At 38.6% G+C, this 12,768-nt stretch overlaps 1 protein-coding gene across 11 annotated transcripts in view; it reads right to left on the bottom strand.

Moving 5' to 3' along the window:
* The window catches only part of CFAP54 (cilia and flagella associated protein 54), a 300,555-nt gene that overhangs the window by 166,717 nt on the left and 121,070 nt on the right, over positions 1 to 12,768 (bottom strand). For all 11 annotated transcript variants that reach the window (XR_005985335.1, XM_041739196.1, XM_041739195.1 and 8 more), the window contains 2 exons: positions 1,957 to 2,071; positions 1,319 to 1,419 (listed from right to left, as the gene is read on the bottom strand). Coding sequence is in view for 10 of the 11 variants with exons in the window: in XM_041739196.1 (XP_041595130.1) it covers positions 1,319 to 1,419; positions 1,957 to 2,071 (216 nt within the window). In the remaining variant the exon portion in view is untranslated. The remainder of the gene's footprint in view (positions 1 to 1,318; positions 1,420 to 1,956; positions 2,072 to 12,768) is intronic.

Below are 12,768 nucleotides of genomic sequence, written 5' to 3' on the forward strand. Positions count from 1 at the left end.
TAATTGTGCCTTGGGTAAACCTCATTGGCTGTGATACCACCACTGCATGATTTAGAACTTAAAGCAACAATCATAAGGATACTCACTGGCCTTGAGAAAAGAAGACATCAGTTAGATCCTTACAAGAGACATAAGAGAGCTAAAAAAAAAAAATCAGTGAGAGATGAAGAATACAATAAATGAGATTGGAAACAAGTGTGATACAATGAACAGCAGGCTGGAAAAAGAAGAGGAACAAACCAGTGACCTAGAAGACAAAATAATGAAAAATAAAGAAGTTAAACAAAAGAAAGAAAGAAGAATTAGGCAACAAGAGAATAGGCTTAGAGAACTGTGACTCCATCAAATGTAATAATATTCATATTATAGAAGTCTCAGAAGAAGAGAGAGAAAGGCAGGCAGATTTATTTCAAGAAATAACAACAGAAAACTTCCCTAATCTGAGGAAGGAAGGAAACAGACATCCAGATCCAGGAGGCACAGAGAACCCCCATCAAAATCAACAAAAGCCGGCCAACACCAAGACATACTGTAGTTAAATTCGCAAAATATAGTAACAAAGAAAAGATCGTAAAAGCAGCAAGATAAGAGAAATCCTCAACTTACAAGAGAAAACCCATAAGGCTACCTGGAGATTTCTCAAAAGAAACTTGGCATGCCAGAAGGGAGTGATGATATATTCAAAGTGATGAATGGAAAAAATCTGCAGCCAAGAATATTCTATCCAGCAAGGCTATCATTCAGAATAGAAGGAGAAATAAAAAGTTTCCCAGACATAATTTAAATAAAGAAATAATAATAGATAGCAGGCAAGTACAAAGTGAGAGTGGTTCTATTAATATGTACGTGTTGCTCTTAAAATCCAAAACTAAACAGATAAAAACATTCTCTGTATATAATGAAGACAAAAAATATATAAGAATCAGAAGTTCATACTCATAAAAATAGAAGCTAAACATTTTACCATAAGTTTTATGGTTTGTTTTTCTGCACAAGAACATAAGGCCTACCAATAATGAAAAGTAATTTATGAACCACCCTAACTGCTCTTAACCACCCTATCTGAACTACTCCTGCCACCACTTCTACCCAAGGCCAGTTACTCTATACCATATCATCTTGTTCATTTATTTTATAAAATGTATCAAACTCTTACATCATCTTGTTTATTTGTGTGTTTATCACTTACTGTGCTCCCATCATTAGTATGTAAATCCCCAAGGGCAGTGATCTTATCTATTTAGTATGCCACTATATCCTTAGTTTCCAAAATAATGCCAACCACATAGTAACATTTACAGAAGTAATCAGTTAATACCTTTCATGTTCCAACATTTCGGAAATAGGTGGATTTTTGGAAAAAAATTCTCTTAGCGTTTCCTTTCTTCTACTTCTTTTTCTTGGCATCATTTCTATAGTCTCAATATGAGAGATGACAAAAATGTTACAAATTAAATCTAAATTCTGAACAAAATACTATAATTTATTCATACCCTAATGCTTATCGCTTGACACTAAAATACAGTGATTTCTTTATACCCCTCAATTAAAATTACTATCAAAAGAAACAAAAAAAATATGACTCTAAAAATATCCATGTGATAACTTAAGAATTACAATGTACTAGGACACCTGGGTGGTTCAGTGTCCAACTCTGAATTTCAGCTCAAGTTGTGATCTCAGGGTTGTGAGATCAAGCCCCATCCAGGATGCCAGCATGGAGCCTGCTTACGATTCTCTCTCCTTCTCCCCCTGCCCTGCCTTCCACACTTGTGTGTCCATGTATGCTCTCTCAAAAAAATAAAAATAATTATAATGTACCGTATAATAATAAAATTGTTTGTTGGTATTTCCCTCTGTTTCATATTGTAATAAATTATAATGCAGCCAACCATCTTTAGATACATGAATCTCCGCATTTCACTAACTTAAATTCAAAACTCCTATAAAACTTACTCTTCCAATCTCCATTACTGAAGCTTTGAACTTCTTCAAAGGTTTGGTTGTCTTTTTACACAAAACATTCTCCTTATATTTCACTTTTCTTATTCCAAGTAGGGACTCATTCCTCCTAATAGAAAAAGATAAAGTCAGTTAAAAGGATCTGTAGGAATCTGCAAAACTACACCAAAGCAATAAATCTTTAATGAATGTTGTCACTGAAATTATACAAGAATACCCAAAATTGTTTGCATCCCATGCATTACATTAGATTGTGATATTCCGGGCAGCCTGGGTGGCTCAGCAGTTTAGCACCACCTTCAGCCCAGGGCCTGATCCTGGAGACCTGGGATCGAATCCCATGTTGGGCTCCCTGCATGGAGCCTGCTTCTCCCTCTGCCTGTGTCTCTGCCTCTCTCTGTCTCTCTTTGTGTCTCTCATGAGTAAATAAAATCTTTAAAAAAAAAAAAAAAGATTGTGATATTCCTGATCATCAAGGAATAGCTGGCCTCTTGAAAGAGCAAAATGTAAATCATACATAAAATGTTATGAGAGCAGACATGTGACATAGGAGAAAAAGAATTGGACTGAAAATAAAACAACATGAACATGTCCCTTTAAAACTGAAAAGATGACTACCTAAGAGTGACCCTGGACAAGCTCTCTTGCTTGCAAAATTTCAGTCTCTTTGGTTCCATCACATCCATATCCTTCTGGATACCAACAGGTGCTAAGCATTTTATGACTTCAAAAACTTTTCCCTTCCCCCAATCACTTGCTGAAGTTCTTAATCTCATTTTTTTAAATCTACCATGGACCTCTATGGTAATCCAGCCCCTTGAAATACTGTGAAGTCTCTTATTATCCCTCCTTCTACTGATACTTATCATCTATTTTCCCTGAAATTTATGTATTTTCTAAATTTATATTTCTGAGCATCAGGGTGGCTCAGTGGATGAATGTCTGCCTCCGGCTCAGGTCATGATCCTAGGGTCCCGGGATAGAGTCCTGCATCGGGCTACCTATAGGAAACTTGCTTCTCTCTTTGCCTATGTCTCTGTGTGTCTCTCATGAATAAATAAAATCTTCAGAAAAATAAAATAAAATAAAATAAAATGTGTATTTCTTTGAGTAAGTACTAGCTAATTCCAGCAAAACCCTGTTACCATTGGGGCGCCCGGGTGGCTCAGTTGGTTAAGCATCCAACTCTTGGTTTATACTCAGGTCATGATCTCAGGGTACTGTGATCGAGCCCTGCATCAATGCAATCTGCTTGTCCCTCTCCCACCCTCTATGCTCCTCCACCCACTTGCACTCTCTCTCTCAAATAAATAAATCTGAATTTAAAAAAACAACAACCCTGCTATCACATGATAAATGGGGTCCAAAACATTAAATTGAATAAAATGTAGGGTCACATAGATACAAGGCTAATGAAATGACTGGATGAGTCTGGATAGCTAGTTACACGGGTTGGGTTTCCTAATTCATCTTGGTCCAAATGGCAGTTGGCCACTTGTTTCTATTTTGATGAAGATGATCCTGGATCCTGTGGTTGGTTGGGACTCCAGCCTAGCAGCAATTCCAAGGGTCCCCCAGCTAGCTGGCATTCATTTTGGCAAATGTTTTGTCTACCTGAACTAAGAAACTTGTACCAGTGACCACTGAGGGGTGGGGATCCCCTCTCTGCAACTTGCATTTTGAGACTGGATGCCTGCTATGTTCTAAGCATGTTGGTCTCTTCCCTACTTTCTGCCTCTCTCACCCCCCTGGAATGCTCGACCTGCTTGCTGTTACTGCTAGAAGAGATGAGAAGGACAGAAGGTCACAGATATACACTTGCCATCTTCCTATCTTCTCAACATTCACCTCCATGCTCTGAAGAACTCTCACTCACTGAATCAATTAAATTCCTCCACTTCTCTACCCCTTCACAGAATGCTTCCTCCTACCTTCTTGTTTATAGTATGTTATGAAAAATGGTATTTTAAAATTTTTATGTAGTCAGTGCTACTGATCATTGATTTCGTGGTTTATTCATTGTTTTGATTATATTAGTACCTGCTTCTGACTCGAAACACTGAATCCCAATAGCTGTCTGCCTATTATTTCACAAACAGAACTCTACTAAACTTTATCTGATAGTACAAATTTCTTTGCTCTTTTTCATTTTTCAGATATTTTTCATTATTCTGCATCATTCCATAAAACTAATTTGATTGGAATTATATTAAGCCAATAAATTAATTTGAAGATAATAGAAATTATAGTAGTCCATCTGCCCATAAGTAATGTACTATCTCTCCATTTATTCAAGTCATTTTTAAAAATATCTCTTAGTAAAAATGTTTGGTCTTCTTCTATTAGCCTACGTCCCCTCACAAATCCCGATAAATTTAATCCTGTGCTTCATAGAAATGGATCATTTTTTCCATTATACTTTCTAGTTGATATAGGAAAGCTATTGCTTTGCAGCCAGCTATTCTATGGAATTCTATTATTAGTTCTGATAGTTACTGGTTAGTTAGCTTAAGTTTTTTTTTTAATCATTATTTGCAAATACCAATCATTTTATCTCACTTTCACAGCACTTCACCGAGGAATTCATTTGACAAACATATTTGAGACCCTATTATGTGATAATTACATGAATTCTAGCCTAATTTCTATTTCTTATTGTAATGCACTGGCAAGATTTTATAGAACAATGTTAAGTGATAGAAGGAACAATAAGCTTCCTTATTATAAAGCTTATTTTAACAGAAAATATTCTTTTAATCATAATTTGCCAGGAATGGTTGCAGAATTTCACTGCATGGCTTTTTAGCATCCACTAAAGTCTCCTTTATTACAACTAGTAAAAATTACATTTACAGATTTCCTACTATATTTATATAGATAATAAGATCTACATTTTCAACACTGAATTTATAAACTATTTTATTGATTTTTGTTTCTATATACTGCTAAGTAAGACTGATTCCTATTTTCTATTTTTTTAAATAAATTTATTTTTTATTTGTGTTCAATTTACCAACATACAGAATAACACCCAGTGCTCATCCCATCAAGTGCCCCCCACTCAGTGCCCACCACCCATTCATCCCCACCCCCCGCCCTCCTCCCCTTCCACCACCCCTAGTTCATTTCCCAGAGTTAGGAGTCTTTATGTTCTGTCTCCCTTTCTGATATTTCCCACACATTTCTTCTCCCGTCCCTTATATTCCCTTTCACTATTATTTATATTCCCCAAATGAATGAGAACATATAATGTTTGTCCTTCTCCGATTGACTTACTGCACTCACCATAATACCCTCCAGTTCCATCCACGTTGAAGCAAATGGTGGGTATTTGTCGTTTCTAATGGCTGAGTAATATTCCATTGTATACATAAACCACATCTTCTTTATCCATTCATCTTTCGATGGACACCGAGGCTCCTTCCACAGTTTGGCTATTGTGGCCATTGCTGCTACAAACATCGGGGTGCAGGTGACCCAGCGTTCCATTGCATCTGAATCTTTGGGGTAAATCCCCAACAGTGCAATTGCTGGGTCGTAGGGCAGATCTATTTTTAACTCTTTGAGGAACCTCCACACAGTTTTCCAGAGTAGCTGCACCAGTTCACATTCCCAACAACAGTGTAAGAGGGTTCCCTTTTCTCAGCATCCTCTCCAATATTTGTGGTTTCCTGCCTTGTTAATGTTCCCCATTCTCACTGGTGTGAGGTGGTATCTCATTGTGGTTTTGATGTGTATTTCCCTGATGGCAAGTGATGCAGAGCATTTTCTCATGTGCACGTTGGCCATGTCGATGTCTTCCTCTGTGAGATTTCTGTTCATTTCTTTTGCCCATTTCATGATTGGATTGTTTGTTTCTTTGGTGTTGACTTTAATAAGTTCTTTATAGATCTTGGAAACTAGCCCTTTATCTGATACGTTATTTGCAAATATCTTCTCCCATTCTGGAGGTTGTCTTTTAGTTTTGTTGACTGTATCCTTTGCTGTGCAAAACCTTCTTCTCTTGATGAAATCCCAATAGTTCATTTTTGCTTTTGTTTCTTTTGCCTTCGTGGATGTATCTTGCAAGAAGTTACTGTGGCTGAGTTCAAAAAGGGTATTGCCTGTGTTCTCCTCTAGGATTTTGATGGAATCTTGTCTCACATTTAGATCTTTCATCCATTTTGAGTTTATCTTTGTGTATGGTGCAAGAGAGTGGTCTAGTTTCATTCTTCTGCATGTGGATGTCCAATTTTCCCAGCACCATTTATTGAAGACACTGTCTTTCTTCCAATGGATAGTCTTCCCTCCTTTATCTTTATAAAGATAAAGAACTGATAAAGTTCAGGGTCCACTTCTGGGTTCTCTATTCTGTTCCATTGATCTATGTGTCTGTTTTTGTGCCAGTACCACACTGTCTTAGACCTCAGCTTTGTAGTACAACCTGAAATCTGGCATTGTGATGCCCCCAACTATGGTTTTCTTTTTTAAAATTCCCCTGGCTATTCGGGGACTTTTCTAATTCCACACAAATCTCAAAATAATTTGTTCTAAGTCTCTGAAGAAAGTCCATGGTATTTTGATAGGGATTGCATTAAACGTGTAAATTGCCATGGGTAACATTGACATTTTCAGAATATTAATTCTGCCAATCCATGAGCATGAAATATTTTTCCATCTCTTTGTGTCTTCCTCAATTTCTTTCAGAAGTGTTCTATAGTTTTTAGGGTATAGATCCTTTACCTCTTTGGTTAGGTTTATTCCTAGGTATCTTATGCTTTTGGGTGCAATTGTAAATGGGATTGGCTCCTTAATTTCTCTTTCTTCAGTCTCATTGTTAGTGTATAGAAATGTCACTGACTTCTGGGCATTGATTTTGTACCTGCCACGCTACCAATTGCTGTATGAGTTCTAGCAATCTTGGGGTGGAGGCTTTTGGGTTTTCTATGTAGAGTATCATGTCATCAGCAAAGAGGGAGAGTTTGACTTCTTCTTTGCCAATTTGGATGCCTTTAATGTCTTTATGTTGTCTGATTGCTGAGGCTAGGACTTCCAGTACTATGTTGAATAGCAGTGGCGAGAGTGGACATCCCTGTCTTGCTCCTGATATTAGGGGAAATGCTCCCAGTGCTTCCCCATTGAGACTGATATTTGCTGTGGGCTTTCGTAGATGGCTTTTAAGATGTCAAGGAAAGTTCCCTCTATCCCTACACTCTGAAGAGTTTTGATCAGGAATGGATGTTCTATTTTGTCAAATGCTTTCTCTGCATCTAATGAGAGGATCATATGGTTCTTGGTTTTTCTCTTGCTGATATGATGAATCACACTGATTGTTTTACGAGTGTTGAACCAGCCTTGTGTCCCGGGGATAAATCCTACTTGGCCACGGTGAATAATTTTCTTACTGTACTGTTGGATCCTATTGGCTAGTATCTTGTTGAGAATTTTTGCATCCATGTTCATCAGGGATATTGGTCTGTAATTCTCCTTTTTGGTGGGGTCTTTGTCTGGTTTTGGAATTAAGGTGATGCTGGCCTCATAGAACGAATTTGGAAGTACTCCATCTCTTTCTATCTTTCCAAACAGCTTTAGTAGAATAGGTATGGTTTCTTCTTTAAACGTTTGATAGAATTCCCCACGGAAACCATCTGGCCCTGGACTTGTGTGTCTTGAGAGGTTTTTGATGACTGTTTCAATTTCCTCCCTGGTTATTGGTCTGTTAAGGTTTTCTATTTCTTCCTGTTCCAGTTTTGGTAGTTTGTGGCTTTCCAGAAATGTGTCCATTTCTTCTAGATTGCCTAATTTATTGGCGTATAGCTGTTCATAATATGTTCTTAAAAACGCTTGGATTTCCTTGGTGTTGGTAGTGATCTCTCCTTTCTCAGTCATGATTTTATTAATTTGAGTCTTCTCTCTCTTCTTTTTAATAAGGCTGGCTAATGGTTTATCTATCTTATTCTTTTAAAGAACCAACTCCTGGTTCTGTTGATCTGTTCCACAGTTCTTCTGGTCTCGATTTCGTTGAGTTCTGCTCGAATCTTTATTACCTCTCTTCTTCTGCTGGGTGTAGGATCTATTTGCTGTTTTTTCTCTAGCTCCTTTAGGTGTAAGGTTAGCTTTTGTATTTGAGTTCTTTCCAGTTTTTGAATGGATGCTTGTATTGCGATGTATTCCCCCCCACCCAGGACTGCTTTTGCTGCATCCCAAAGATTTTGAACGGTTGTGTCTTCATTATCATTAGTTTCCGTGAATCTTTTTAATTCTTCCTTAATTTCCTGGTCGACCCTTTCATCTTTTAGCAGGATGGTCCTTAACCTCCACGTGTTTGAGGTCCTTCCAAAATTCTTGTTGTGATTTAGTTCTAATTTCAAGGCATTATGGTCTGAGAATATGCAGGGGACGATCCCAATCTTTTGTTATCAGTTCAGACCCGATTTGTGACCCAGTATGTGGTCTATTCTGGAGAAAGTTCCTTGTACACTTGAGAAGAATGTGTATTCAGTTGAGTTTGGATGTAAAGTTCTGCAGATATCTGTGAAATCCATCTGGTCCAGTGTATCATTTAAAGCTCTCGTTTCTTTGGAGATGTTGTGCTTAGAAGACCTATCGAGTATAGAAAGAGCTAGATTGAAGTCATCAAGTATAAGTGTATTATTATCTAAGTATTTCTTCACTTTGGTTATTAATTGATTGATATATTTGGCAGCTCCCACATTCGGGGCACATATATTGAGGATTGTTAAGTCCTCTTGTTGGATAGATCCTTTAAGTATGATATAGTGTCCCTCTTCATCTCTCACTACAGTCTTCGGGGTAAATTTTAGTTTATCTGATATAAGGATGGCTACCTCTGCTTTCTTTTGAGGACCATTTGAATGGTAAATGGTTCTCCAACCTTTTATTTTCAGGCTGTAGGTGTCCTTCTGTCTAAAATGAGGCTCTTGAAGGCAGCAAATAGATGGGTCCTGCTTTTTTATCCAGTCTGAAACCCTGCGCCTTTTGATGGGGTCTTTAAGCCCGTTCACGTTCAGAGTTACTATTGAAAGGTATGAGTTTAGTGTCATCATGATATCTATTCAGTCCTTGTTTTTGTGGATTGTTCTACTGAACTTCTTCTTAAAGGGGAAGTTTAAGAGTCCCACTTAAAATTTCTTTCAGAGCTGGTTTGGAGGTCACATATTCTTTCCGTTCCTGCCTGTCTTGGAAGCTCTTTATCTCTCCTTCCATTTTGAATGAGAGCCTTGCTGGATAAAGTATTCTTGGTTGCATTTTCTTTTTATTTAGGACCCTGAATATATCCTGCCAGCCCTTTCTGGCCTGCCAGGTCTCTGTGGAGAGGTCTGCTGTTACCCTAATATTCCTCCCCATAAAAGTCAGGGATTTCTTGTCTCTTGCTGCTTTAAGGATCTTCTCTTTATCTTCGGAATTTGTAAGCTTCACTATTAAATGTCGAGGTGATGAACAGTTTTTATTGATTTTAGGGGGGGATCTCTCTATTTCCTGGATCTGAATGCCTGTTTCCCTTCCCAGATTAGAAAGTTTTCAGCTAAGATTTGTTCAAGTACATATTCCGGCCCTCTGTCCCTTTCGGCGCCCTCGGGAACCCCAATTAAACGTAGGTTTTTCTTCCTCAGGCTGTCGTTTATTTCCCTTAATCTGTCTTCATGGTCTTTTAATTGTCTGTCTCTTTTTTCCTCAGTTTCCCTCCTTGCCATCAACTTGTCTTCTATGTCACTGACTCGATCTTCCACCTTGTTAACCCTCGTCGTTAGGACTTCTAGTTTGGATTGCATCTCATTCAATTGATTTTTAATTTCTGCCTGATTGGATCTAAATTCTGCAGTCATGAAGTCTCTTGAGTCCTTTATGCTTTTTTCTAGAGCCACCAGTAGCTGTATAATAGTGCTTATGAATTGGCTTTCTGACATTGAATTGTAATCCAGACTTTGTAACTGTGTGGGAGAGAGGACTGTTTCTGATTCTTTCTTTTGAGGTGAGGTTTTCCTTCTAGTCATTTTGCTCAGTGCAGAGTGGCCAAAAACAAGTTGTATTGGGAAAAGGAGAAAAAGAGAGGAGAGAAAGAAGGGGGAAAAAAGAGATAAAGAAAAAAGAAAAAAAAGAGAAGAAAAAGAGAAAGAAAAAGAAAGAACGGGGGAAAAAAAAAAAGGATGGGGGAAGCAAACAGAAATCAAAAAGAAAAAAAAATACCACGGGGGAGTATCTTCTGATTCTGTATACTTCAAGTCCCTTGACTTCCCCTGGAACTTGTCCGTCTAGTTGGTCTTCTGGGGGAGGGGCCTGTTGTGCTGATTTTCAGGTGTTAGCACTTGGGGGAGCTGCTCTGCCCCCTGCCTGGTGCAGGGCTCAGTGGGGGTTGTTGACCCCGTGAGGCCCCAGGAGAAACAACCCCAGTGGTGGCAGGCCAGCTCTGGAGCCCTGGAGTCAGCTCCCACAGTAACCACGGAGCTCTCCATCTGCAGGGCCTGGAGGCTCTGGGGCAGGGCAGCTGATCTGCTCAGCTCGGGGCAGGAGCGTCCTTGTGGTCCTGGGCCCTCCCGGCCTCTGCCTGTCCTGGTGGGAGGTCGGATCCTGGGCTGTGTCCCGGCGCCCTGTGCTCCGGGGCCTGCGCTGTTGGATTCCTGCTCCCGCCCACAGCCCCCTCCCCAGAGCCGCCGCCCGAGCCCCTCCGAGCTGCTCTGGGTCCCGCCGTGCGCGCTGCAGCCCTTAGGGAGCTCGGCGCACTCTCCCCAGGGCGCAGTTCCTCTGTTAGTGTCCCAGGGAGCCTGAGGGCATCCCCGCTCTCCTGGGTCCTGCTCTAACTCCCTGCGGGCGCCTTTCTGCCGGGAAGATTGGTGCAGCTCCTGCTTCTCCGGGACAGGGCTCTCCTGTCCTGGGGACACTCGCCCTGGCCTCAGCCCGGCTCCTCGCGGGCCCCTCCCCCTTGGAGGCCTTTTGTTTCTTTATTTCTTTTTCCCTGTCTTCCTACCTTGATAGAAGCGCGAACTCCTCACTGTAGCATTCCAGCTGTTCTCTCTTTAAATCTCAGGCCGAATTCGTAGATTTTCAGGATGATTTGAAGGTTATCTAGGTAATTTGGTGGGGACAGGTGATTTGGAGACCCTACTCTTCTGCCATCTTGCCCCTCTTCCCTAATTTTCTATTTTTTAAAATTCTTTTCATAAACCTGTTATCAGAGACTCCTGAGATAAATTCACTATGAAACTATATATACCCATGTCCTGAAGCAAAGTAAAAGTTATTTGTTCCTTTAAAATATGAAAGAAGGGATCCCTGGGTGGCGCAGCGGTTTGGCACCTGCCTTTGGCCCAGGGCGCGATCCTGGAGACCCGGGATCGAATCCCACATCAGGCTCGCGGTGCATGGAGCCTGCTTCTCCCTCTGCCTGTGTCTCTGCCTCTCTCTCTCTCTCTCTCTCTGTGACCATCATAAATAAATAAAAATTTTTAAAAAACTTTAAAAATAAAATAAAATATGAAGGAAGTAGCCTAAAAAAAATTGGAGCCATTCAAATTCTTTTTACTTTAATAAATTTTTATAATTAAAATTTTTCAAGATTATCATCACTTTTGATTAGAAATTTCAAATTTATTCATATTAAATTGTATATGCTATTATCTAATATTTAACCATTTCCAAATTTAGGATTAGTACTTCTTTGGATTACTTGTATTTCATGTTTTCTTATTATACTGGCTGGAAATTCATGTAATTTATTCGTATCTTCAAAGAACTAGCTCTAGCAGTTTTCAAGTAAATGATTTTTTTTTTTTTTAAGAGAGGGAGGGAGAGTGATCCTGAGCAGGGTGTTAGGTAGGGCCAAGGGAAGGAAGAGAGAGTCTCAAGCAGGCTCCATGCCCAGTGTGAAACCCTAGGTGGGGGCTCATTCTCACGACCTTGAGATCATGACCTGAGCTGAAATCAAGAGTACTTTGCTTCACCAACTGAGCCAAGCACGTGTGCCTTCAATTAAATGATTTTAAAACCAAACTTTAGTTGTTTAATTTCAACTGTTCTTTTTCTTTTCTTTGTTTCTGCTTTCCTATACTTATTTTATTTTTCTAATTGCTTGAGATTAACAAAAATTCATTTGATTTAAAAAAATTCATTTTATTTTATTTTTTTTATTTACTAATAGAGGATTCTAAAGCTAAGAACTTCTAATTGCTGTTTAGAATACCTTTGATGCTAGAGTTTTTATCAAAAGTCACTATACTTTTAGATTTCCTTTTTGATCCAATAATTATATATATGCCAGTATTTTGTTATAAAATTTCAGTTTTATTAAACTGTAAAAGAATGTGGTCTTTATAAATTTTAGTCTAGGCTATCTACTGAGCTTTATTTTGCAGCTTAACGATTACTTTTTTAAAAATTTAATGAGTGCTTTAAATGGTGTTTAGTCTCAATTGGTTATATATTAGTGTTACTAATTACATTTTTTATTGTGTCCTTTTTATTTCTTTTTAAAGTAGCATGTTAAACTCTCTCAATATTTCTGTATTTGGCAAATTAGCCTTGTCTTTTTCAGCAGTTATTTCCATATATGTGGATTTTTCTGCCATGTAAAACATGAAAATTCATGAAATATCTTCATTGTCATTTATAAGCATAGTTGGTAGAATCACCCATTTTGAATGTGAAAAGGTGGAGTTGAAAATAAGTAACAAAGAGATTATTCTTTAAATGTTACCAGGAAAACTGATAAACTGGGGAACTGAAAGTTTAATTTAAATCCCTAAACCAAAATAAACTCCATATGGATTAAAACATTAAATATAAATCATGAAACTATAAAATTGGAGGAAA

This window comes from Vulpes lagopus, chromosome 23, assembly GCF_018345385.1.
Source record: "Vulpes lagopus strain Blue_001 chromosome 23, ASM1834538v1, whole genome shotgun sequence".
Classification (NCBI taxonomy): Eukaryota; Metazoa; Chordata; class Mammalia; order Carnivora; family Canidae; genus Vulpes; species Vulpes lagopus.